Source organism: Crinia signifera, chromosome 6, assembly GCF_055691185.1.
Source record: "Crinia signifera chromosome 6, ASM5569118v1, whole genome shotgun sequence".
Classification (NCBI taxonomy): Eukaryota; Metazoa; Chordata; class Amphibia; order Anura; family Myobatrachidae; genus Crinia; species Crinia signifera.
In genome coordinates this window covers 168,939,655-168,964,616 of record NC_139222.1, presented here as the reverse complement: position 1 = coordinate 168,964,616, position 24,962 = coordinate 168,939,655, and the positions used below count along the sequence as shown (strand labels likewise).

The 24,962-nt window shown below is 46.0% G+C and overlaps 1 protein-coding gene across 1 annotated transcript; it reads left to right on the top strand.

Moving 5' to 3' along the window:
- Positions 1–11,016: 11,016 nt before the first annotated feature.
- Positions 11,017–21,459, top strand: LOC146009676 (uncharacterized). Its single transcript, XM_083150133.1, has 3 exons — positions 11,017–11,820; positions 12,673–12,929; positions 21,354–21,459. Exons 1-3 carry the CDS (start codon positions 11,407–11,409, stop codon positions 21,457–21,459), a joined length of 777 nt encoding a protein of 258 aa, XP_083006259.1. The 5' UTR covers positions 11,017–11,406.
- Positions 21,460–24,962: the final 3,503 nt, after the last annotated feature.

Here is a 24,962-nt window from a genome sequence, read left to right as displayed (position 1 = left end):
CCCCTCCCGGTGTAACAGGAGCCGCCCCACCCCCCCGGCTGTCACTCACACAGGCACCGCCCTGATTCCGGCCAGTTGATAGTATCATATCGCTAGCGGTGTGCGGGATGTCAGTGTTCTCAACAAGTGTATTTATAGCATATTTTGCTCAGTCTTATTAAACAGATGCTGGCACACAGGCTTTACATAGGCTGTAAGTATAGTTCTATGTGTGTACATGTTCCTACACATTACTGTAGTTCCGTGACTGGGTCAGATAATGTGTGTCTTATTATTCTATGGGGATGGGGTCCAAAATACTTAAAATTTTCTTGTGTGGAACAATAAGAAATGAATCTAAATCAGAATATGAAATTATGAGGATTTATGGTGCATATACACTGAGGGCGGGATGTACTATGACGAAAATGCGGTAAAACCCCGTTTTGCCGCATTTTTAAATTTACTAAAACCCGGCCTCACCGTCTTCGGTGGGCAGGGTATCGCCACCTTTGGGTGGCAATACCCTCTATTGCCGCCCGCTGCCCAGCGTCCGCACCCCCCTCCCCTGTCCTCCGTGCTGCTCCTCCACCCCCAGCAGCATGTCACAGCGGGTGTGGTATATTTCCCCGACAGTCGGGATTCCGACAGTCATTACTCAGATGTCGGAATCCCGACTGCACAGCGTGGGGAGCGCAATGAAGCCCATTGCGGGCTCACCACGCTGTGGGCACTGTGGCGAGCTGCGCTCGCCACCTATTTTATTCTCCCTCTATGGGGGTCGTAGACCCTCACAAGGGAGCAGTTGGGATTCCGACGTCGGAGGAATGACTGTCGGAATCCCAACTGTCGGGGACCCGTCCGTCACAGCCGGGGATGTCCTTCCAGCTGCAGGAGGGAGGAGGAGCTGCTGTGGACCCTGCAGAGCCCAGGAGGTGATGGAGACCCCCGCAAACCACAATACAAGTATCGAACTTCCTGCGGCGAAAGTGGCTCCAAGCCTGGAGCAGCAGCTCCATGTCCGGCCCCATCTAGACGGACGCCCGTTGCAGGTGCTCCGCACTAGAGCGGGCCGTTCGCATCTGGCAACGGGTCAGGCGTCTTCTCGAGTAGCGATACCGAGGTCCTCCGGGAGGGAAGGGTTTCAACCCTGCTTCCTGCTGCTGGCGCCGCTGCCTGTCAGTGTGAGAGGTGCAGAGGTGGCCGGCATCAAGACAAGATCAACAAGGTCCCTCTCTGCACCTCTCACACTGACAGCACCTGTACTACATCCTGAACCCGGCGCCCCCCCCCCCGCAGCGATTGCTCCTCCAAGCAGTGGTGGGGGCTGCCGCACGGTGGCTACGCTACTGCAGCCGCATATGTTAGTACATATGCGCTAGCATCGCGTATTAATACATCCCGCCCTGGGTGTTTTTGCCCAGCGATGATGGGGAAAATCGCTGGTCTGAAAATCACTCAGTGCATACACACTGAGCAATTTTCGCCAGTCTAAATGATTTTCACAGGGGTGGACGACACTCATAGCTGGACATTATGGAAAGCCATCGACCCAGTTGCTCATCTGCTGGTAATACTGGCAGATGAGCGGCAGTGGCCATCGATGATGTGGGAGTAGCATCAGGGCTCACCACCGGGCCATACACACTGGCCCACTTTTAAACTGAAAACAGCGCAAACGACAAAGCAGACCTGCTTTCAGGTCAAAATCGCTCAGTGTGTATGGGCCTTCAGTATACAGCTCCACTGAACAGACCTGGGAAATATCAGGGCTGGGTTTTTATCCTGATCTGCCCGTGGATGTGTGGATTCAAGGTGAAATTAGCTTGTGAAGGATGCAACAGGGGTTATTCAGACCTGATCGCTTCTCTGTTGATTTGAAGAGCCCTGTGATCAGATAGCTGCAACCCCACCAGGATGACAGTCCGCCCTGTGCAACCTGCAAAAGGCTTTCAGCGAATAGCTGCAAATCCATTTGTGTCCTGCTCAGCCAGTGCGATAGAAATAGGCTGATCGAGGCCGGAGCACATACCCTCCATGAAAACGCTTGGGCACGCCTGTGTTTTTCTTGACACTTTCCAGAAAATGGACAGTTACCACCCAGCGATTAGGTCTAAATAACCCCCAATTTCAGGTGCTGTTGTCGTCGTTAAAAAGCTGCAGCAATGGCACATTGCTACCTTCACATCTAATAGGATTACAAGTATAAAGGTGTGTAAGTATACAGTGTATATGAAACATTAATCAATTTTGTGAATGTACAAACTTTGATTCATTTATAAAATTATAAAAGATATTGTATAAAAATTACCTTGCAGACTATGTGCCCGATTCAGACCTGCTCGCTGGGCGACGTGTGTTCGGATGTGTATGGGCACACATCTGTTCGCTAACGCCTGCACAGAGGAGAAATCCTTCCATGGTTATTCACCATTGAAAGTTTTATACTCCTCTGTCTGGAACTCGCAGCCGCTGCATGACCCAGGAGTCACTCGGCGGGTGTTTGTAGCAACGCAAATTTGGGGAGGACGCCACCATCATGCACCCACCCCTAGTAGGCAGGGGAACTTTCGCTGAGGCCCACCCAGCATTTCTATGGGCGCGACCAGTGTTTTTGTGGGTACGCCTATGAAGTGCCAGGGGGTGGGCGGAGGAAAACTTAGCTAAAGACCTGCCGAGACCTGCACATGCGCATTAGAGACTATGGGCCTTATTCTAGTTCACTCTTTCTGACAAAATCCTTCTTAAGCTGTGTACACACGGGGGCGATAGGGGCTGAAATCGCTGGAAATATGGTTACAGGTGATGCTAGCAATATAGGGCTGAGCAATATATCTCCCCCGTGTGTACGGGGCTTTAGATGGACAAAACAATGTGCACTGCAGGGGGGCAGATGAGTTATTTTGTTTCTGTGCAGGGTAAATACTGGCTGCTTTATTTTTACACTACTTTAAAGTAAAACCCCACCCAAATCTAATTCTCTCTGCACAAGTTACATCTGCCCCACCTGCAGTGCACATGGTTTTCTCCATCTAAGAAGGATTTTGTCAGAAAGAGTGAACTAGAATAAGGCCCTATGTGCATGAGCCATTCAGGCACCATTGGAAGGGGCAGAGCCAGATTAAGGTCTAAATGGGCCTGGAGCTGAAAATTATCAAGGGCCTATTATGCGCAATGATAGGGGTTGTGACCAGCACCTAATAATGTAGGGGGCTTGACCAGTGTTCTGTTTGGGTGGTCTGCTCATGGGTGTGTCTCTATTTGTGTAAATACTTTTTAACGGTACTTATGTAGTATCTGGGCTGCCGATTTTGTGATTGTATGCCTTACCTTAAGGCATACAATCAGATGCGATGCGATGCGATTCGATGCGATTTTGCATAGGATTCAATGTTAAGAAGGTCCTGTTCATTTCCCCACTATCCAAGTGGGCATAGAGTTGATTTTATATAGTGTGGCGAGCGCAGCGAGCCACCGAGCCCGAAGCGTGGCGAGCGAAGCGAGCCCCGCGAGGGGACGCATATTTCTTAAAAAGTATTCTGTGTCCCCTCGCGGGGCTCGCTACGCTCGCCCCGCTTTGGGCTCGGTGGCTCGCTACGCTCGCCACAGGTTTATATCCAACTCCATGCCCACTTGGATAGTGGGGAAAGGAAAAGGACCCCTTTTTCCCATTGAATTCTATGTTAAAATGGACTCAGACCATTTTAACATTGAATCCTATGGAAAAATCTTGACCATCGCATCGCATACGATTTGGTCGCATGCGATGCGATGCGATCCGATCCGATTTCTAAATCGGACGCCCAGATACTACATAAGTACCCTTTTAACTAATTATATATGCCTGGAAAAGGCAGGGGGCTGGCATAGGAAAAATGCAGGGAGATATATTGCAGGGTGCCCTCCAAAGGTGCACCCGCAGGACACCGATGTCCTAAGATACTTGTGGGGTGAGGCAGCACTCCAGTCATAAATAAAATACTGAAAGCCGAAACTTGGTAGACAACATTTCAGCACCTTTTATGTGGTCACCTAAGTTTACCACACCATATACCCCTTGCAACACAATAGTAACCCTCTTATACTGTACTTGCCTCTTACACAATATGCCACATGGAATAAGCCAAAATTCACACGGACTGAGCCAAAATTCACACTTTGCCACATGGATTGACCCAAAATAAACACTATACCAAACAGATTGAGCAATAATGCACAATATGTACCACAAACAGGGGCATTGCGCGCCGAAGGCCCTCCTTAAAAATTTACACCATAATGCCCATTACATGTTAAAGCCACACACCATAATGTCCATTACGTATTATGCCAAACACCATAATGCCTATTAAAAATTATGCTACATAAGTGCTGCTTACCTACATGCTCATTGCCAGGGGTTCCATGCTCATTGCCAGGGGTTCCATGCTCATTACCAAAGGGGAATACATGCTCGCGGTAACTGGGGGACAGCCGCACTGGGCAGAAAGGACAGCCAGGCAGAGAACAGGGGGCTGCCCGGCTGTATTCAGAGCACTGCAGGTCCCGGCTATTTGAAATAATACCCCTTTCACACCATAAAATGCAGGGACTTACCCAGTAATATGGTCCCATGATCATGCAGGGACATTCCCGGGCTGGCCCCTTTTATACCAGCTTAGTCCCTGCATTTTCTGGTGTGAGGGGGAGATAACCCCCCTTTAAACAACCAGCTATATCTTTGGAACCAACTGACCCATTTTCATGTGGGCTTCAAATGATTTTGGTCCCGTGAATCTGGGCCATTTGGTTCCAGAGAAAAAAAATCGATTTACCCTCAATATCTCTAGAACCAATGAACCCATATGGACCAGTCTGGTATCAGATTGAAGGCCCAGCGATTTGAGATCAACCTCAAGCTTCTGTGATGCCGGAGGGGGAACTGGCAGCCGTTGGAACCAGGTGGGGTTGGAATTAGCGGGTCCCATGCTATCCTATGGGGAAAACGTTCCAGCTTTACCTGGCGGTATCTCCGGTTCCCGGGAGGCTAGCAATGCGGGGCCAGGCTCGTTGGAAAGCCCAGGCCCTCAGCTACAATTTGGAGAGTGGACATGAAGCTGTAGCTCCATCAGGTCCATTGTTAATCCGGCCCTGGGAAGGGGGGACGAATTCGGACCTGAGCGAGCATAGTCAATATTATATGCTTCTGGGTTCAAGGGAAATCGTATAGTCAAAATCATACACAGCCAAAACCTCACCATGACCTCACCATGACTTGTGTATATACATCTTAAAACATATATGAAACATAAATGCATTTTAGTACTTGTGTATTTTGGCGGCGCCCCCGATGTCCATCGTACGATGAACGTATCGCAACGCATGCCATGTACCCGATGGCATGCGATGCGACGCGATTTTGACCCCCTATACGATAAAAAATCTTATAAGCACCCTAAAGGGTGCTTTTGAGCACCCTAATGGGTGCTTACAATGTTAAATGCACCCCCACGCCACCCCCCCACTATAAACGTGAACCCGAAGTGTGGCGAGCGCACCGAGCCCACGAGGGGCGGCGGTACGCGTCCTACGACCTTTTCATACCCCCACTATCCACGTCGGCGTGGAGTTGAGAACAGAATAGTGTGGCGAGCGCAGCGAGCCACCGAGCCCGAAGCGTGGCGAGCGCAGCGAGCCCCGCGAGGGGACGCGGATACCTTCACAGGTAAACGCGTCCCTTCGCGGGCTTCACAGGTATCCGCGTCCCCTCACGGGGCTCGCTGCGCTCGCCACGCTTCGGGCTCGGTGGCTCGCTGCGCTCGCCACCTTATTCTATTCTCAACTCCACGTGGATAGTGGATAGTGGGGGTATGAAAAGGTCGTAGGACGCGTACCGTCGCCCCTCGCGGGCTCGTTGCGCTCGCCACGCTTCGGGTTCACGTTTATAGTGGGGGGGTGGCGTGGGGGTGCATTTAACATTGTAAGCACCCATTAGGGTGCTTAACATTGTATAAGCACCCATTAGGGTGCTTATACAATGTTAAATCGCATCGCATCGCATCGTATGGCATTGTATGCCATGTACAATGGCATACAATTTGAAAATTGTATGCCATCGTACACTATCGAACGATATCGCGTCGCATCGCATACCATCATATGCGTTATGGTATGCGATGCGATGGGCGCCGCCAAAATACACAAGTACCTGCATTTTTGCATAAATGCTTTTTCGTTTTTTGCTTGGGTCCCATCCCCAAGACAACTTATTATGAATGCAGTATTCCACAATACTGGAAAATCTGAAATCCAAAATCTCTGGTGCCAAGCATTTTGAATATAGGAGACTCAACCTGTGTATGCTAATGAGAAATATTACTCTTTAGGTCAAGTGATTAATATAACCTTAGTAGTGTTCATTCTAGCACCCGCTATCTTTGAAAACCCAGCAGACAGTGACACCCCAGGCAGGGAAGAGGAACTGCATGGGTTTTCAAAGAGAGCGGGTGCTAGAATGAACACTACTTAGCATATAGCTTATAATATGTAACCATCAATTTAGAAATATATACAATTTTATCTATCATTTTAAAATGATAACTTAACATCCATAAATTGAAAATCACAATGCAGTTTGTAAATCGACCACGCAGGGTTATAGAGACGCAGGGCAAATTGGACACAGGGGGTTTATTTACTAAGATGGAAGTTCTGTTTCAGATGGGATATTGCTATGGGCAAACAATCAGATCTACCTATTATCTTTTAGAAACTGCTAGATAAATAAGAAGTAGAATCTGATTGGTTGGTATGGGCAACATCCCATCTTAAATAGATCTCCCATCTTAGTAAATAAACCCCCAGGGAGTGTGGTTTTTACTGGGCGTTCCTCTAAGGTAAAAGAGGGATGCAGTCACTTTCCCGGCGGTCAATATCCTGACGCCGGAATCCCGACCGTCGAAATCCCGGCACTTTGTCCCTCTGTGGGTGTCCACGACACCCATAGAGGGAGATTAAATTAGTGTGCCAAGCGTAGCGAGGCACCGGGCCCGCTGCGAGCGCAGGGACCCCACAAGGGGGGCGATCCACGTCCCCCCCTTGTCGGGATTTCGGTGGTCGGGATTCCGGGGTCTGGATTTTGACCACCGGGATTCCATACCAATTCCAAAAGAGGATATGCTTGATAGACCCCGGCATGTCATGGAGGGATGTTGTCGATCACAAATGATAGACAATCAAAAGGTTGACGCATGAAAAAGGTTGACATGGAACGATAAGTGGTTTAAATTATCATCTAGTGTGTATGCACATTTACACAGTCACATCATGCTGCAAGTTGGTGTCTCCGGTTTTGGAAAATCTGCTGCGGTATTGTCATAAGATGCGCCTGCAACAAAAGACGCAGCCATCTCTGCATTCGAGTCCCAATAACTAAATTCAATTGGAGAATTGGGATATTTAGATTTTTTCTGTACAGGGTAAATATTGGCTGCTTTTGCCTGTATACCACAAATGTTAACTTCATTTTAAACTGAAAATTTAGATTTCAGTTTGATTTCACCTCACCCCTATGCACCGAGTATCTGAAAACTTATTGCACACCCCTTGTATAGTACATGCAAAGAGAAACAAAACTAAAATTTTAAAAGGGTTCATAGAATATATTTGATATGTTGGACTTTATGTCGTCAAACTGATGGTCGACATGCATTGGGTTGACACCTGACATGTCGACATATGTCAACCGGGTCATTAGGTCGACACACGCATTAGGTCGACATAGGTTTGTCATTTTTATTTGCGCCAACATGTGCTGACAGGTGGTATTTCATGCCGTACTTTCCACTGGGGCGTGGAGGGAGAATAGTGTGCTGAGCGTAGTGAGGCACTGTTCCTGAAGCATGGCAAGTGCAGTGTGCCATGCAAGGGAACTCGGTGCACTGACACAATGTCCATGTTGACTGTCGATAATTGGGCCCAAAAATTTGAAAAACCCATCTCGACCGGTTGACTATCGACTTTCCCCATGTTGAACTAATGCTTGTGTCGATTTAACGACCCCGTCGACCTAAGCCCATGGCAACCTTTTCAGGTGTCGACATAAGACCATGTCCACCTTTAGTGGTCGACCAAATGCATGTCGAACTTCCTGTGGTCAACCCCATTGGACTATCAGTCTACCTTCTACTCTTCTACCATCTACTGTATATAAAATCTCAGTGATTTGCATATTGTCCTAATTAAATAACCAAAGATAATTAGTCACCTCTCTACTCCCATGCATTGCAAGAACAGCCAATGTTGATTATTGTAATTCTGTGTGTGTGTATATAGAGTAAAGTATTCTTACAGTCTTAATCTTCAGATGCCAATGTCACAAGACATGAGCTGCTTGGAAGGAAGCTTTTCTGAATATATTAAGTAAATAGACAAAATCTGGGACCTTACAGCACATACTTAGTGATTCAGATAAGGAAAACCACCACATTACAAAATATTTGTCTTCAAAGGTCACACTCCTACCAGAGAACATACTTATGCACAATCAACTATTTCAAAATGGCGATTCCCATAAATTGTACACACATATCTTCCAAGTGTTTCCGCCAAAGCAGGGTGACACTAAGATTAGACATTTTGACATCACAAATGCAGTTGTGTAAATTTCAATGGTTTTGCCAGTGATGATGTCACCAATCATTCACCTCCCTCATTGGGTGACACTTAACTGGCTATTTCATTTGTTTGTGACTTTTATATAAATTTACAAGAAGCTTTACAACTAAGGTGCAACTAATGCTACTCATGCTCCAATGTTTTATAGTAAAATTTGTACATTGTTAGTCTCTAGATTATATGCTTTCTTAAGGCCTCCATACACTAGGGCGACTTGTCCTAAGTACAAGTCAGCCCTGATTTCCCCTGAGCTTCCCCGGCAGCTCCCGGGGGAGCTTGATAAGATTTGGCACTTGATGTGCCATGTTTTACATGTGATAAATCGCATCAGATTTATCACATGTAAAAATCCGGGGAGCTGCAGGAGATCTAGCGGTCCGTGGGAGCGGGTACCAGTCCGAGGGGGTGAGCGGCAGAAGCAGGCACTGGTCTGGGGAGCGGCAGGAGAAGGCTGGGAGTGGGGACCAGTCCGGGGGAGCGGCACGAGATGTAGCGGCAGGCAGGGAGCGGGGACCACAGCGCAAAATGCAGAGCAGAGACCGGGTGCGCGGCGGGAGAATAGAAAGAAATCCTATTAAAATAACTGGGAGGCCGCTGATTGGCTGGGAACTCAGCCAATCAGCGGCCACCCAGTCTTTTGAATAGTATGGTTTCTATTCTCCCGCTGCTCTGCGGTCCCCATGGCGAGCGGGAGAATAGAAATCATCCTATTCAAAAGACTGGGTGGCCACTGATTGGCTGAGTTCTCAGCCAATCAACGGCCGCCCAGTCTTTTGAATAGGATTTCTTTCTATTCTCTCGCCGCGTCCCCGGTCTCTGCTCTGCATCTGCGCCGCTGTCCCCACTCCCTGCCTGCCGCTACATCTCGTGCCGCTCCTCCGGACCGGTCCCCACTCCCAGCCTGCTCCTGCCGCTCCCCCAGATGGCTGCACATGATTTGTCTTATGTGCAGACCGTCCGACATCCGTATCTGATCCGATGCGCATGGGACCGCACATCGGATCAGATCAGATGTCATACCCTACGCAATTTGGCCAATTTCACCCCGATTTCTCGGCCCAATCCTCCAGAATCGGGTGAAATCGAGTAGTGTATGGGGGCCTTTAGTATCTAATCACATGAAAGCAAGCAAGAGAATTTGTTGTAAAAACAACAAAATACATGTTGTACACGTCCATAAATATTGATTACAAGTGCATTCCTCATATTTTAATCTACTAGTAGCGCATCTTCTTTAATATATGATTTATTGGTGAGAATTCAGTTATCACACCCCGATCTCCCATCTAGAGTGTCGGGAGATTGCAGGGGGATATTCATGTAATTGTGCTCATTATGGTTGGGTTTAGCATCTAAACTCAACCAAAGTAATGTGCGCAATGCAAATAGTACCGTTGGAGCGCTCAAATGGGTCCCTTTGCACATTTTAGCTTGCCACCCCCAAGGGATGCATGCGGAAATTAAGGCGCTGGCAACCAATCATGCCTGACGGAGCTTCAATTGAATAGCTCCTTCGAGCACCATCAGCTAGCTGGCTGCTGGCTTGCTTACATTTGAATTCCACCCATAACAAGTTATTTGAGCCGGCATGTACCGACAGGCCGTATTTCATGCCCTACCGCAGCAAGCAGTACATGCCCTCTAGTGTGTACGCACCTTTATGCTGGGTACACACCAGGACGACTAGGGCCCGATTCTGTCAATTTAGATCCAATTCCGACCGGTTGTATGCAGATTGTATGTACTATCGTGTGTTTTTGACATTTATTTGATCCGATTCCGATCCAATGCGCGTACACGCCACTCGTTTGGTCGCATCTTTGGTCCTACGTGCTGCAGGTAGGATCCGGCAATCCCAGGCCGACCGACCGTCAATCGTATGCAGATCGTGAGTGTTTTTTGCCGCCTCCGTCATCCGTCCGTCGGTGCGTCCGTCGTTTGATCCAGCCTATTTGAGTGGCATTTCCTAAACACTCCCCCGGCGCCATGTTTTTCCACATAGCAAACAGTGCTGGCGCAGCAGTTGGACTCTCCTTCTTGTCTCATCTCCCAGAACAACAACCTGGTATGTTTGCACTCCCAATGCTCTCCTATGCATGCCCACTGTTGCCACCAATGTATATAGTGTGTATAGAGCACTGGTTTGGCAACCGTGCACCCGACCATGTCACTGTTTGCTCGGGTGGGCCCCATGTGTGTATATATACATATAACCATTGTCCACCATTGCAGTATTCCATGCACTCCTCTCTGCTAGGCCCTATTCACCTGTGTTTGTGTATATATAGATATATACATATAACCATTGTCCACCATTGCAGTATTCCATGCACTCCTCTCTGCTAGGCCCCATTCACCTGTGTGTGTGTGTTTAGTTTGTGTATATATACATATAACCATTGTCCACCATTGCAGTATTCCATGCACTCCTCTCTGCTAGGCCCCATTCACCTGTGTTTGTGTATATATAGATATATACATATAACCATTGTCCACCATTGCAGTATTCCATGCACTCCTCTCTGCTAGGCCCCATTCACCTGTGTGTGTGAATGGCAATCTGCACAATAAAATGTATAGTGGTTTTCATAAAAGTTTATTAACATTTTAAATACTTAAAACATAAGAACTAGGTAAACTGGTAACTATAACTATAAAAATTTAAATATGAAACAAAACATGGATATAACTATAACTATAAAAATTTAAATATGAAACAAAACATGGATATAACTATAACAACTAAAATGGTTTTATCTTTTTACAGTCCCAATGTCCAACGCAAAGGAACAAGAGTTTTTGGAAGGGTTTATTGAAAAATATCGTTCACACGAATGCCTGTGGCGAACAAAATCCAAAGAGTATTCGAACAAAATGAAAAGAAACCAAGCCTTGGAGGACTTGGCACGCTACAGTCTTCCATTTCACCCAGAGGACAATGTTGAATGGGTGAGGAAACGCATCCAGAATCTGCGCACGGTGTTCTTAAAGGAACACAAGAAGGTGGAGGCTGCAAAGAAGTCTGGTGCTGGAGTCGACGAGATGTATCAAACATCGCTCTGGTACTATGATCGGTTGACATTCACCCTCAGCCAGGAGTCGATGAGGACAGGAGTAGTCCTGATGGTCGAACATGAAAACCAAGAAGTCACGGCGCAGGAGGAGGAGAATTCGCAGTCTGCATCGGTGAGTCTATTTTTTTGGCTATCTAATTGATTCCTCCTGCCAATCCACAGCGCCCTCCCCATTAAAGTAGGCCATGTACTCTTCCCTCACCTGTTTGGCTCGTGCACTCCCTGTGTAGTGTTGTGTTGGGGTTTGCAAGGAGGATATCTGCACTACCTCCTCTGGCAGTTCTTGGTCTTCTTGGAGTGCTGTGCCTGTAGCCCTTTGCTGTGTGGCTTTTCTGCGGAGCAAATTGTGCAGGACACAGCACGCCGTGACAACCCAGTCAATTTTGTCCACCCTCAGGTTAATGGCAGTGTGGAAAATGCGAAACCGGTTAGCCAGGATGCCAAAAGCATTTTCCACAACACGCCGTGCCCTGGATAGCCTGTAGTTAAAGATCCTTTTGTTATGGTTCAGGCCCCTTTGCGCATATGGCTTCATGACATGCTCGTGCAGGCCAAAAGCCTCGTCAGCCACAAAAACAAAGTTAAGCCCCTGTTTAGTTTCCTGGACAGACGGCAAGTGAAGGGTGTTCGCTATGAGCCTTTCGTAGAACTTTGTGTCCTTGAAAGTGCCACCATCCGATGCACGGCCATTCCTTCCTACATCCAGGAAGATAAACTCATAGTTCGCATTAACAACAGCCATTAGTACAATGCTAAAATAGCCCTTGTAATTAAAATAGTAGGAACCACTATTGATAGGCTGGGCTATGCGGACATGTTTGCCATCAATGGCTCCACCGCAATTTGGAAAGTTCCATCGCTGTTCAAACTCCTCTGCGATGACTTTCCATTCATTCACGCTGGTAGGGAACTGAAATTAGAAGTAAATAGAATTGATTAGTAAACATGTTCAATTTCTTTACAGCTTGGTGACTACCCACCTGCAACCCCAGACCTATCTGTCCTATCTGATAATGCATGCACATCGAGCGAAGTTCCTACTCCGGCACGCACTCCGCCACCCACCCTGGAACCCACTCCACCACTCCCCCGTGCCAAAAAAATGCGTGGCAAAGGAAAAAAAGGAGAACCATCAGCACATGAAGAATTTATGATGCGGGCACAGCAAGTCCCGCAAAGAAACCCGGACAAACATGACAACTACTTCACTTATGTGGCAGAGTGTGTTCGCAACATGGCTCCGGACCAGCAACTTACTTTTGAAAAGTTATGCATGGAGTTGGTGTATAATGGCAGTTTAGGGTATCTCAACAGTGGCACTAAAATAGTTGGCATGGGTAGTGCACCAGACACACCACTGTCATTAGAATCACCAGTGCCTACTCCGCCTGCCACCGTAGCAGGCCAGTCGAGCACAATTCCAACACATACCCAGTCAACACCTACACAGCCTTCTCAACCCCCCCAGTACCGTCAATTCTACAGTTCTTTACTGATAGAAGATCCAGAGTCTCCTGTTTTTGAGGATCTGTCTTAAAAAATAGGCTATTTTATCATTTACCATCGACATGGTCTCAGCTGCAGGTATGTGATGGCCACTGCTCACATGGCGTATGGCGCAAATCAATGGGGCCGGGACCATTGTATCTGCGCCATGCGCCATGTGGGCCGCAGCCTTTACATATCTGCAGCAGACATCCTCTGCCACACAAGGGCCACAGTGTGTTTTTTTGTTTTTTTTTATATGCTGCTACCTGTACCTGCATTACCAGAGGGAGAACAGCATTCTCCTCAATCTGGATAGCAAACTCCATTTATTGCCCTTTTGTCTTTGCCAATAGTATGGGGTACTGTGCGGCAGACATGGTCTCAGCTGCAGGTATGTGATGGCCACTGCTCACATGGCGTATGGCGCACATCAATGGGGCCGGGGCCATTGCATCTGCGCCATGCGCCATGTGGGCCGCAGCCTTTACATATCTGCAGCAGACATCCTCTGCCACACAGTACCTTATCCCTACTGTTGTAAGGGTCTGTTCCAGAAGTTACCAGAGTGTGTTTTTTTGTTTTTTTATATGCTGCTACCTGTACCTGCATTACCAGAGGGAGAACAGGATTCTCCTCAATCTGGATAGCAAACTCCATTTATTGCCCTTTTGTCTTTGCCAATAGTATGGGGTACTGTGCGGCAGACATGGTCTCAGCTGCAGGTATGTGATGGCCACTGCTCACATGGCGTATGGCGCACATCAATGGGGCCGGGGCCATTGCATCTGCGCCATGCGCCATGTGGGCCGCAGCCTTTACATATCTGCAGCAGACATCCTCTGCCACACAGTACCTTATCCCTACTGTTGTAAGGGCCTGTTCCAGAAGTTACCAGAGTGTGTTTTTTTGTTTTTTTATATGCTGCTACCTGTACCTGCATTACCAGAGGGAGAACAGGATTCTCCTCAATCTGGATAGCAAACTCCATTTATTGCCCTTTTGTCTTTACCAATAGTATGGGGTACTGTGCGGCAGACATGGTCTCAGCTGCAGGTATGTGATGGCCACTGCTCACATGGCGTATGGCGCACATCAATGGGGCCGGGGCCATTGCATCTGCGCCATGCGCCATGTGGGCCGCAGCCTTTACATATCTGCAGCAGACATCCTCTGCCACACAGTAGCCCGTACTTATTGGGAAAGTTTAAACTGGGTCATACATACTTAAATCTTTATATATAGTGTGTGTTTTTGTACAATATGTTTTATATATGGTATTATAATATATTTGTGTTGACACAATCTATTTACTATTTTACATGTTTTACCTATGAAAGGCCTAAAAAACCTGTTTCTGTCCTAGGCCTAAATTATAAATAAAAATATTTTGTTTGCACAATAAAGTGTACGGTGTATATTTCATCCTTACCTTGCAATACTGGTACTGCAGCACCTTCACAATGGCTTTGCAGGTCTCCGGGATGATGAGGCCCAAAGCTTGCGGTTAGATGAGGGATCCAAACTTTAGGTCAGCAAGAGACCGTCCTGTCGCCAGAAACCTCAGGGTCACCACCAGCCGTTCCTCAGCAGGGATAGCCATGCGATACTTGGTATCCTGCTTCTCGATGTGGGGAGTCACCAGACGCAGCAATTCCTGGAATGTGGCATCATCCATCCTCAAGAAGTTATGAAAATCGTCTGGGTTATTTTCCCTGATGTCCCTGAGCAGTGGCATGTGCGAACGAGTCTGACGCTGAAGTAGCCACTGCTTTGTCCAGCATGATCTTTCTCTCCTGCGCTGGGCTCTCTGACGCCTGAGCTTCAACACTGCATAATAGAGCAGTTACTGTTGCTGGTGACTACCCATCACTGCATTCTCCATAGTGCAGGGTTAAAATACACTTTGTAATGGCAGGCAAAACAAAGTAATGTGTAAATAGCTATGTCCAGCGTTCAGCAGGTATAAACCAAGCCTCACTAGTAACAAAGCAGAAATACACTGGTTTAAAATGGCTGCTGCTATTCCTATCCCCCTCTGCTAGTCCTCCCCCTCTGCTAGTCCAGCCCCTTCATTCAAATTTCAAAGGCCAATCTGACGACGGTAGCATGTGTTCTTGCAAAAAAACAAAAACCAGCGATCCGACCATCTTAACGACCATCGCGGGCGCATCGGGATCGGATACAGATCGTTCCGCCAAAAAACCACAATTTTTGCTAATCGTTTGCTGGGGACTGCCTGGGAGCTCCCGGGAAGTCCAAGGGAAATCGTTCCATGGTCGTCTATCGGTCGTGGACGACGGTGGTCGTCCTGGTGTGTACCCTACATTAGTCTGCAAAAAAAAAACAAATGTAATCAAAAGAAGGATATGACAAACACAAAGATAAGAACATAGATAAGGGAAAACACAATAGGTAAAAGGGGTAAAAAGAAAGTAAAGTTAAATGTTTATAAAATATATGAACAACAATATAGAACTTACTACATCAGTAGTCAACATTAACCAGTTATTGTACTTATTCTAAGATTTTCCTATGCAAAACAAAAATAAAAAAAAGTCAATGGATTTGCATACCTCTTAACTGTCCCACTAACCGTGGGAACGTCCCGGTTTTTGGGGGCGTTCCCGTATCCTGCCCAGGGCCGCCATTGTCCCGTGGTGGGGGGGGGGGCAGTTGGGAGTCCCCCCAGCCTGGAGAGAATAGACGCTGTGTGCATGCGCACAGTATCTAATCAGCGGTGCAGAGCGGTTTAAAATAGGGGGGCGGCCTTAGGACACGTCATCCCACGAGGCCACACCCCCTTCTCACAGGCTTCGCCGCGTGTGTGTCCCGATCCTGTACTACCAGAAGTTGGGAGGTATGGATTTGAAGAATATGAATATTTGCATCTAGTTTATTTAAATATATAACCCATTTATAGTAGAATTGAATAACACACTTCTCTAAATCAGACAAGGTTGAATGACTCCAAAATGTAGGATTTTAATAATCTGTTTAACTGAAAATATTGATGTAGAAGAGGGACATGGCAGAACTATGAACAACACTAATAAGTCAATACCCTTCTGGACCTAGCTCCTAATAGGTAAAATTGACACATACAGTTGGGCAAAAAGGTATTTGGACATCCACTGATTGTGCAAGGTGACCCACTTAAAAAGATGAGAGAAGTCTGTAATTTCCATCATAGGTACACTTCAACTGTGAGACACAGAATGTGTGTAGGGGAGGGGGGGGTGGGTGGGACGGACGGACAGACAGGAAATCACATTGTATGATTTTTAAACAATTTATTTGTAAATTCTTGCGGAATTTTTTTTGGACACCTACCAACCAGCAAGACCTGTTACTTCTTCTTTAAGAAGCTCTTCTATCCCCCACTTGTTACCTGCATTAATAGCACCTGTCCACACCCTCAAGAGCTTTCTAAGGATACCAGGGGATACCTAAGGATACCAGGGACAAAATTGTAGAGCTGTACAAGGCTACTCCACAATAAGCAAGCAGCTTGGTAAGAAGAGGTGCAATTATTAAAAAATGGAAGAAATACAAGATCACTGACAATCTCCCTCGACCTGTGGCTCCGTATCAATGATCTTGAGAAAGGTAAGGAATCAGCCCAGAACTACACAGGGGGACCTGGTCAATGACCTCAAGAGAGCCGGGACCACAGTCACAGAGGTTACCATTAGTAACACACTACGTTGTCATGGATGAAAATCCTGCAGCGCCCAAAAAGGTTCCCCTGCTTAAGCCAGCACATGTCCACGTCCGTCTAAAGTTTGCCAGTGACCATCTGGATGATCCAGAGGAGGATTGGGAGAATGTCATGAGGTCAGATGAGAGCAGAATAGAACTTTTTGGTATATATACTCCACTCGCCGTGTTTGGTGGGAGACTAATGGCATCCCAAAAACACCATACCCACTGTGAAGATGAGGGTGGAAACATGCTTTGGGGCTGCTTTTCTGCAAAGGGGACAGGGTGACTAATCCATATTAAGGAGAGGCTGAATGCGGCCATATATTGTGAGATTTTGTCCAAAAACCTCCTTCCCTCAGTAAAAGCATTAAGGGCCTTATTCTAGTTCACTCTTTCTGACAAAATCCTTCTTAGATGGACAAAACCATGTGCACTGCAGGGGGCAGATGTAAAATGTGCAGAGAGAATTAGATTTTGGTGAGTCATTTTGCTTCTGTGCAGGGTAAATACTGGCTGCTTTATTTTTACACTGCAATATAGATCTCACTTTGAAGTAAAACCCCACCCAAATCTAATTCTCTCTGCACAAGTAACATCTGCCCCACCTGCAGTGCACAGGTTTTGTCCATCTAAGAAGGATTTTGTCAGAAAGAGTGAACTAGAATAAGGCCCTAAGTATGGAACATGGCTGGGGCTTCAATGACCCCACACACACCACCCAGGCAACTAAGGAGTGGCTCCGTAAGAAGCATTTCAAGGTCTTGGAGTGTCCTAGCCAGTCTCCAGACCTCAACCCAATTGAAAGTCTATGGAGGGAGTTGAAAGTTTGTGATGCCTGGCCACAGCCACAAAACATGATAGATCTAGAGAAGATCTGCATGAAAGAGTGGGCCAAAATACCTGCTACAATGAGTGCAAACCTGGTCAAGAACTACAGGAAACGACCTCTGTAATTGCCAACCGAGTTTATATTGCAAAGCATTGAGTTTACCTTTTGATTGTCCAAATACGGTAGGTAGTTATGTAGTAGCCGGGCGCCCACTAAGCAATTTACTTAGTGGGCTATTCTGCGTAAGAAAATCGCATTGCATGGGCCTTTTTATGGGCCGTGCGATACTATGCGGTTTTCCTATGTAATTTATTCACTGCTCTCTTGGCCCCGGCGGATCGCATTGCATCGCACCTCCCAATTTTATAGGGTGCGATGCTATTACATTAGCTATACACTTGTATGACATAGATGGAGGTTTTAAGCACCCCCCCACTATCCACGCCACCCCGAAGCGTGGTGAGGGCAGCGAGCCCGGCGAGGAGCGGCGGAATGCGTCCTCCGACCTTTTCATACACCCATTATCCACGTCGGCGCGGAGTTAATTTTATATAGTGTCTGGGGGGGGGGGGGTGTGACTAAAACCTCATTGTATGTCACACAAGTGTATAGCTAATGTAATGGCATCGCACCCTATAAAATTGCATGCGCTTTTGCGGGAGGTGCGATGCGATCCGCCGGGGCCAAGAGAGCAGTGAATAAATTACATAGGAAAATCACATCGCACGGCCCATAAAAAGGCCGATGCGATTCCCCTAAGCTAGAGTATGTATGCTATTTGGGCGCTACTACATAAATACCTTAAAATCAAACACTGTGATTTCCTTCTTTTTTTTTTTTACCACATTCTGTCTCTCACAGTTGAAGTGTACCTATGATGGAATTTACAGACCTCTCTAGAACACAGGATAATAATAAAGGTTATAACGAGGGCTATATAACCCTAAGTTCGGCTAAGTTTGGTTCTCCCCCTGGATATAGCAACGCAGCACATATATTTGGTGACAGATCTACATAACTACACACAGAGCACAACCATATATAAAAGGGTACAGTGATTATTGCAGATAAGGAATATTGACATCTATTAAGCAGGTATCAAAAGGGGACAATATGTAGTATGAGAAGAGGATAACTCAGATCATAGTCCAGTGCGTATTATTAAAACAGGGTGTGTAGAAATCGTAAGTAAAAGGGGAAACATTGATACATATTGCTGGTATTCTAGCGGCAGAGGTGTTCATAAGGGTGGGCACAGCATTAGGGGGTGCCTGTGCACCCCTAACACTCAATGTGCGCAGACCTATGGGCGTGGGGATAGGGGTTCGGAGTGACTGCTGGCAGCATGGGAGATGGCAGGTAGAGCGCGGCATTGTAGCTGTAATGATAACGAGCGGCGGGGGTCAGCGGTGGCGGCAGAAGTGTTTAAAACACTGGGCAGCCCTCTGATTGGCTGAGCTATCTCAGCCAATCAGAGGTCTGCCCAATGTTTTAAACGGTACTTGTGTAGTTTCACGGCGCCCGATATATCAGATGCAATATCGGACGATATATATCGATGCGATCCTATGCTATTTTTTACCTGTTCATAACCCCACTATCCACTATGCATGGAGTAGATTGGAAAGTTTTGGGGAGATGAGCGCTAATAAGAAGAATAGAGCAATAAGAATAGGGAAAAAAGTAAGAAAAACACCTGAAAATAAAAATGGGTTAAACATGAAATGCTTACAGCTCTTTTGAGCTAATGTGGATGTCCGTGGGTAGCGTGTATCTAACTTTCCCTACCTCAGGTAGTGCTTAACAGCACGAAACGCGTAGAAGGCAGCTCCGTGGTCCCCCAGCGTGCCCCACTCCTCTGGACTCCAGCCGGATTAACATCTTTTCTAAAGCGGCACCCGCCGCCGAAGTGACACCGCGCTGACGGGAGAAGAGGAGAAGACGTGCGGCAATTCAACCAGCCGCAGAAAGCAGATCTCTCTCACCCCGCAAGCACTCGGTGCCGGCACCTGAGGTAGGGAAAGTTAGATACACGCTACCCACGGACATCCACATTAGCTCAAAAGAGCTGTAAGCATTTCATGTTTAACCCATTTTTATTTTCAGGTGTTTTTCTTACTTTTTTCCCTATTCTTATTGCTCTATTCTTCTTATTAGCGCTCATCTCCCCAAAACTTTCCAAACGTTATTTCAATTGAGCTGCTTCTTATATCTCCAGCGCAGTGAGCAAACATATTTTTTAATGCATGGAGTAGATGTTATATAGTGTGACGAGCGCAGTGAGCCTCCGAGCCCGAAGCGTGGCAAGCGTAGCGAGCCCCGCGAGGGGACACAAATCCATGCGTAGTGGATAGTGGGGTTATGAACAGGTAAAAAAAATATATCGGCCAATATCGCATCTGATATATCGGGCGCCGTGAAACGACACAAGTACCTTTTAAACTTATCTGCCGCCACCGCTGACTGACCCCCACCGCCCACTAGCATTACAGCTACCATGCCGCCCTCTACCCGCCGTCTCCCATGCCGCTTGCAGTCCCTCCGGTCCCCTATCCCCACGCTGCTGAAAAAGCGTTCCCTCCGCCCCCCACCAGCGGATTGGTTTTGAGCATCGCATGTGGCTAAATAAGCAACATGAGATTGCTCCTGCAATTGGATAAATATTATGTGCAGCACATAAGACCGTGAGATTCGGCATTCCATCGGCGTGCCCATGCATTGTGTTGAATGGTACACATTTTGTGCATACAATCATTCGATTTATCGGCCAGATGTGGTTGAAATCGAATGATTGCATGCAATATCTCAGAAGTGTATGGGCAGCATTATTTATGCCCACATCTTAAGATCGCAGATGTTTCTAGTGTGTGGGCACCTTTAGGTGTATGGCAGCTTTAGGAGTTGATTGGCTGGTGCGTTATCACCTTAAATTTTATCTCTTCTTAAAGATGCCCACACTAGAACAATTGTTTTGCCAATTGGCCATTTCCCAAACGATCGGCTGAAAAATCGGCTGATTTTTTCCGATAACTGTCCGATATCGATCGGATGCGCTCTCCTGTGGATCTCTCGCTAAATCTTCTGATCTTACATGCATGAAAGATTAGAAGATTTAGCAAAAGATCCATAGGAACGCACATGGGATCTTAAGATAAATCTTTGGTAAAGATGTGCGCTTGCCAGAAATCTTTTGTCCAGGACGGATGAAAGATTTGAAGGCTAATTTATGCACACATTTTAAGATTGCAGATCTTTCTAGTGTGTGGGCACCTTGTGGCTTAATACATCAGGCAGGCAGCCTTTCTGGGTGCACTGGGCAGGATTACCCTGGGTGGAATAAACTACCCACAGGAAAGGTAAAGTAAAATCTTCTACATTATTATTTATTAACAATTTCTTATACAGTGAAGCAGGTTCTGTTTCACTTTACAATTAGAAATAGTTGGTGGTTACAGGCAGTCAAATGATAGGAGGGCCCTGCTCGCAAGTTTACAATCTATATGATTTTAATTTAGATACATAAGGTTGTATCATTGTTTAATAGAGAAAAGGACTTGTGTGAATTCACTCCGCTTCTGAATAGGTTTTAGATCAATCTATAAATGTATCATTACTTGACCCTCCAGGTACATTGATGTACTCAGTGTCGCAGGGGCTCCATGTACCTTTTTGGCAGGTGTGTTAGAACTTGTGATGCAAGGTTTAAATAAGGCAGACAATGTAACCGCATAGCTTCCTTCCAACAACTACACAGTGATTCAGGGAGTACATAGTGGTGGTAAGGGCAGAAAGCACCAGGGATAATTGGGTTAGGACAGAGAAGAGACTGGGGGGCAGATATATTAAGCCTGGAGAAGAGTTTAAATTGAAGGGGATAATACACTAGCAAATCAGCTCCTAACTGTCATGTTACAGGCTAGGTTTGAAAAAGACACTAAAGGGGTGTACAAACGGTGAGATTTTGGCAGAAGAGTTTGAATAGATAGTCAAAATTGCCTAGAAGGTTAGACAGAATCTCTCAGCTTTTCTCCAGTTTATTCAATATTGTCTAGCATAGATTGCTTAGCATAGCATAGATAACTTTTGCAGGCAAAGCAATTTTGACTAGATTATAAACTATCATTACTCAGACAAAATCGCTTAGTCAAAATCTCACCGCGTGTACGGGGCTTTAGCAGCTGGTTGGCTGTTGCGTTTATCACCTTCGTTTTTATCTCCAGGTTTAATTCTTCTGCCCCTGGGTGACAAACAGCTAAATGAGAAGTGTTATAGCCCATACACACTAGGCGATGTGTTCAGTGAAATATATTGTTGAACAATTTCCCTTGAACTATTCAGTGTCCTGGACAAACTATATTGTGCATACACAATGAACGATATGCACCTTTTTGTGAACAACATAGCCAAAATTGAGCTGAATGTACCGACAACACAAACACTTGTAAATGACCTGTGGGAGTGCGCATCTTTTGTTACATACTCACTGGGCAGTATTTTGAATGCTATCACTCAGAGGGGAAAAATGAGCAATATTGTTCAAAATATCACCCAGTGTGTAGGCACCTTTAGTGACGAGCCATAACGGCATTAGAGACAAGTCAAGCACAGCTTTTTGTGCAAGAACATTTTAATTAAAAATGTTACATTTATTCTTGAAGTGCCCTGACATTTTGCATAGTCACCCCATTACCTGTACTGGCCATCTAGCGGATGAGCTGATAGTAGGTACTTTTTTGGCAGTGCAAAAGGTATAATGTATTGTAGAATTGTATTCCAAATGGTAAGCCCGGGTTGCCTACCTGACCCTCTGCATGATGGAGAAAATGCTGTGTTCCTGGACTTCCCTGGTAATGTAGGATTGCCTTTCTTATCAATTACCTACAGTAGCTCACCACAGGTGCTGGCAATCATACATTACCAGGGAAGTCCAGGAGCAGAGCATTTTCTCCCTGAAGGAGAAGGTCAGGTAGGCACTTTATAATCATTGATGAAAATAATAAATAAGTAATACAAGCCTACTTCTGGAGAATACTAGTTTAAAGTCCTTTTTGAAATAAGTCCACAAAGAAATTAAATGAATTGTTTTATCTGAGAATAATTAACACACACTATCTGTAAAATAATGATTAGCTCCTGGTGTAAACATTGATTTTGTGTTAATCTAAATAATCACGCCTTACAAATAAGCAACAGACTTATTCTGGCAATGCCCTTAATATTTACATTTAAAATTCAAAAGAAAAACTAGTTTGTACAGTAAATAGTTTTAATGCTGACACTAAATAGGAGTGATGTTTTCTAACATTCACCTTTAATGCTGTGTACACACGGGGGCGATAGGGGCTGAAATCGCTGGGAATATGGTCGCTGGTGACCATATTGCCAGTGATGGGAGTGTGCCCCGGCGATAACTCGGCGGGTGCGCGCTCCCGTTTTCTGCCCCATTCTAATCGCTGGTCGCAGCAGCTTGCTCCTGCGACCAGCTGATTACCTCTGCGGCACCGCCGGCAGAGGTTTCCTTTCATCAGCGACCATCTCTGGTCGCTGATGAAAAGGAGAAACTGAGCAATATATTGCTCAGCCATATATTGCTAGTAATATATGGCTGAGCAATATATCTCCCCCGTGTGTACGGGGCTTTACCCTTTGAGTGCCAACGTTGCTGTGAGAGATGTGCAAAATATACGCTAAAAAGTTCAGGGCCGTAGTTGAGGAATCAGAATCACTTTAGTTATTGCCGGCAAATGATCTGAAGTCCCAAAAAAACACTGGTTGCTGTGAGTGAGGCTGCCATTTCAGAGAATATTTTGCACATCCCTCACAGCAACATTTCCCCTCAAAGGGTTAAAACAGCTTCTGCCTAGCTTATGTGAAAGGTGGGGAATGTGCTACTTGTTTGCTACCGATTATGTGGGGCATAACAAAGCAGATATAAGAGGTTATTCTGGTTCACTCACAAAGGCAAATTCACTTTCGGATGGACAAAACCAAATGCACTGCAGGTGGGCCTGATGTAACATGTGCAGAGAGAGATAGATTTGGGTGGGTTGGTACTTTAAACTGATATCTATATTGCAGTGTAAAAGTAAAGTAGCCAGTATTTACCCTGCACAGAAACCAAAATAAATCACCCAAATCTAACTTTCTCTACACATGTGACATATGCCCCACCTGCAGTGCACATGGTTTTGGCCATCTGAGAGTGAATTTGCCTTTGCGAGTAAGCCAGAATAAACCCCATGATGTCAGGGAAGTGTGATCATGTATTTTAATAAAACTCGGTACATTAGAGTTTTAGGTCTTAAAGAATTAAAGAACTTCAGATGGGGCACTGAAAACTGTAAATTCCAAACTGGGAATAGCTAGGCCTTGTCACATTGTTGATCTGTGCCATGTTCCCCTCTGCCATCTACAGTGCCCAGAGGGGAATAGCGCAGTGTCTGAAATTTATTGAGCTTTGTCTGTCCCGAGGCGACCACCAACACTACAAATCCAAAGTATTGTATGTCCCAGAATGCAATGCACATGACCTGGAATTCTGGGGTGAAAAACTCAGAGTAGACAAGGATTGCAATGTTCATAGGAGGCTGTTCCAGCAGGTAAGAGGAGGAAATAAGGGAATTGTCAGACCCCTATATATTTGTGATTTGACACTGTGGGGAAAATTTACTAAAGGAAATTTGTAAAAAATAGGTGTATTTGTATCCAGAAATACACTTATTTTTGACATTTACTATCCCGAAAATACGGCAATTCGTATTCGTATTGATAGCACATTTCTCCTTGTATGTATTCTGAGTGGTGAGAAATAATGTTTCAGATCCATAGAGGCTGATTATCATCCCCCACAACTTCCCTACTGTATATTGTAAAGCATGGAAAGGGCCGAGGAAATGAACTAGTGAGCAGTGGAGGAAGGTGATGTGGTCAGTTGCCAGGTGTTTTGGTTGAGTGGGACACTGCCTGGCTCTCCCACCCATAAATTTGAACCCCTGGGACCACCCCAAGCCAGAGAGGGCTATCAGGAAATTGGTCCATGCTCTTATTATTATTATTGTTTATTTATATGTCGCCACAAAGGCAGCACCTAACAATACACAAATTAGCAAAAACATAATGAATTACAGTACAAGACAATTTAGGACAAGTACATGGTAAATATGGATAATTACTTCTGGGGACAGGACACCGAAGCAATCATCAGGGGGGCAGAGGTTTATATATTCTAAGAAAGG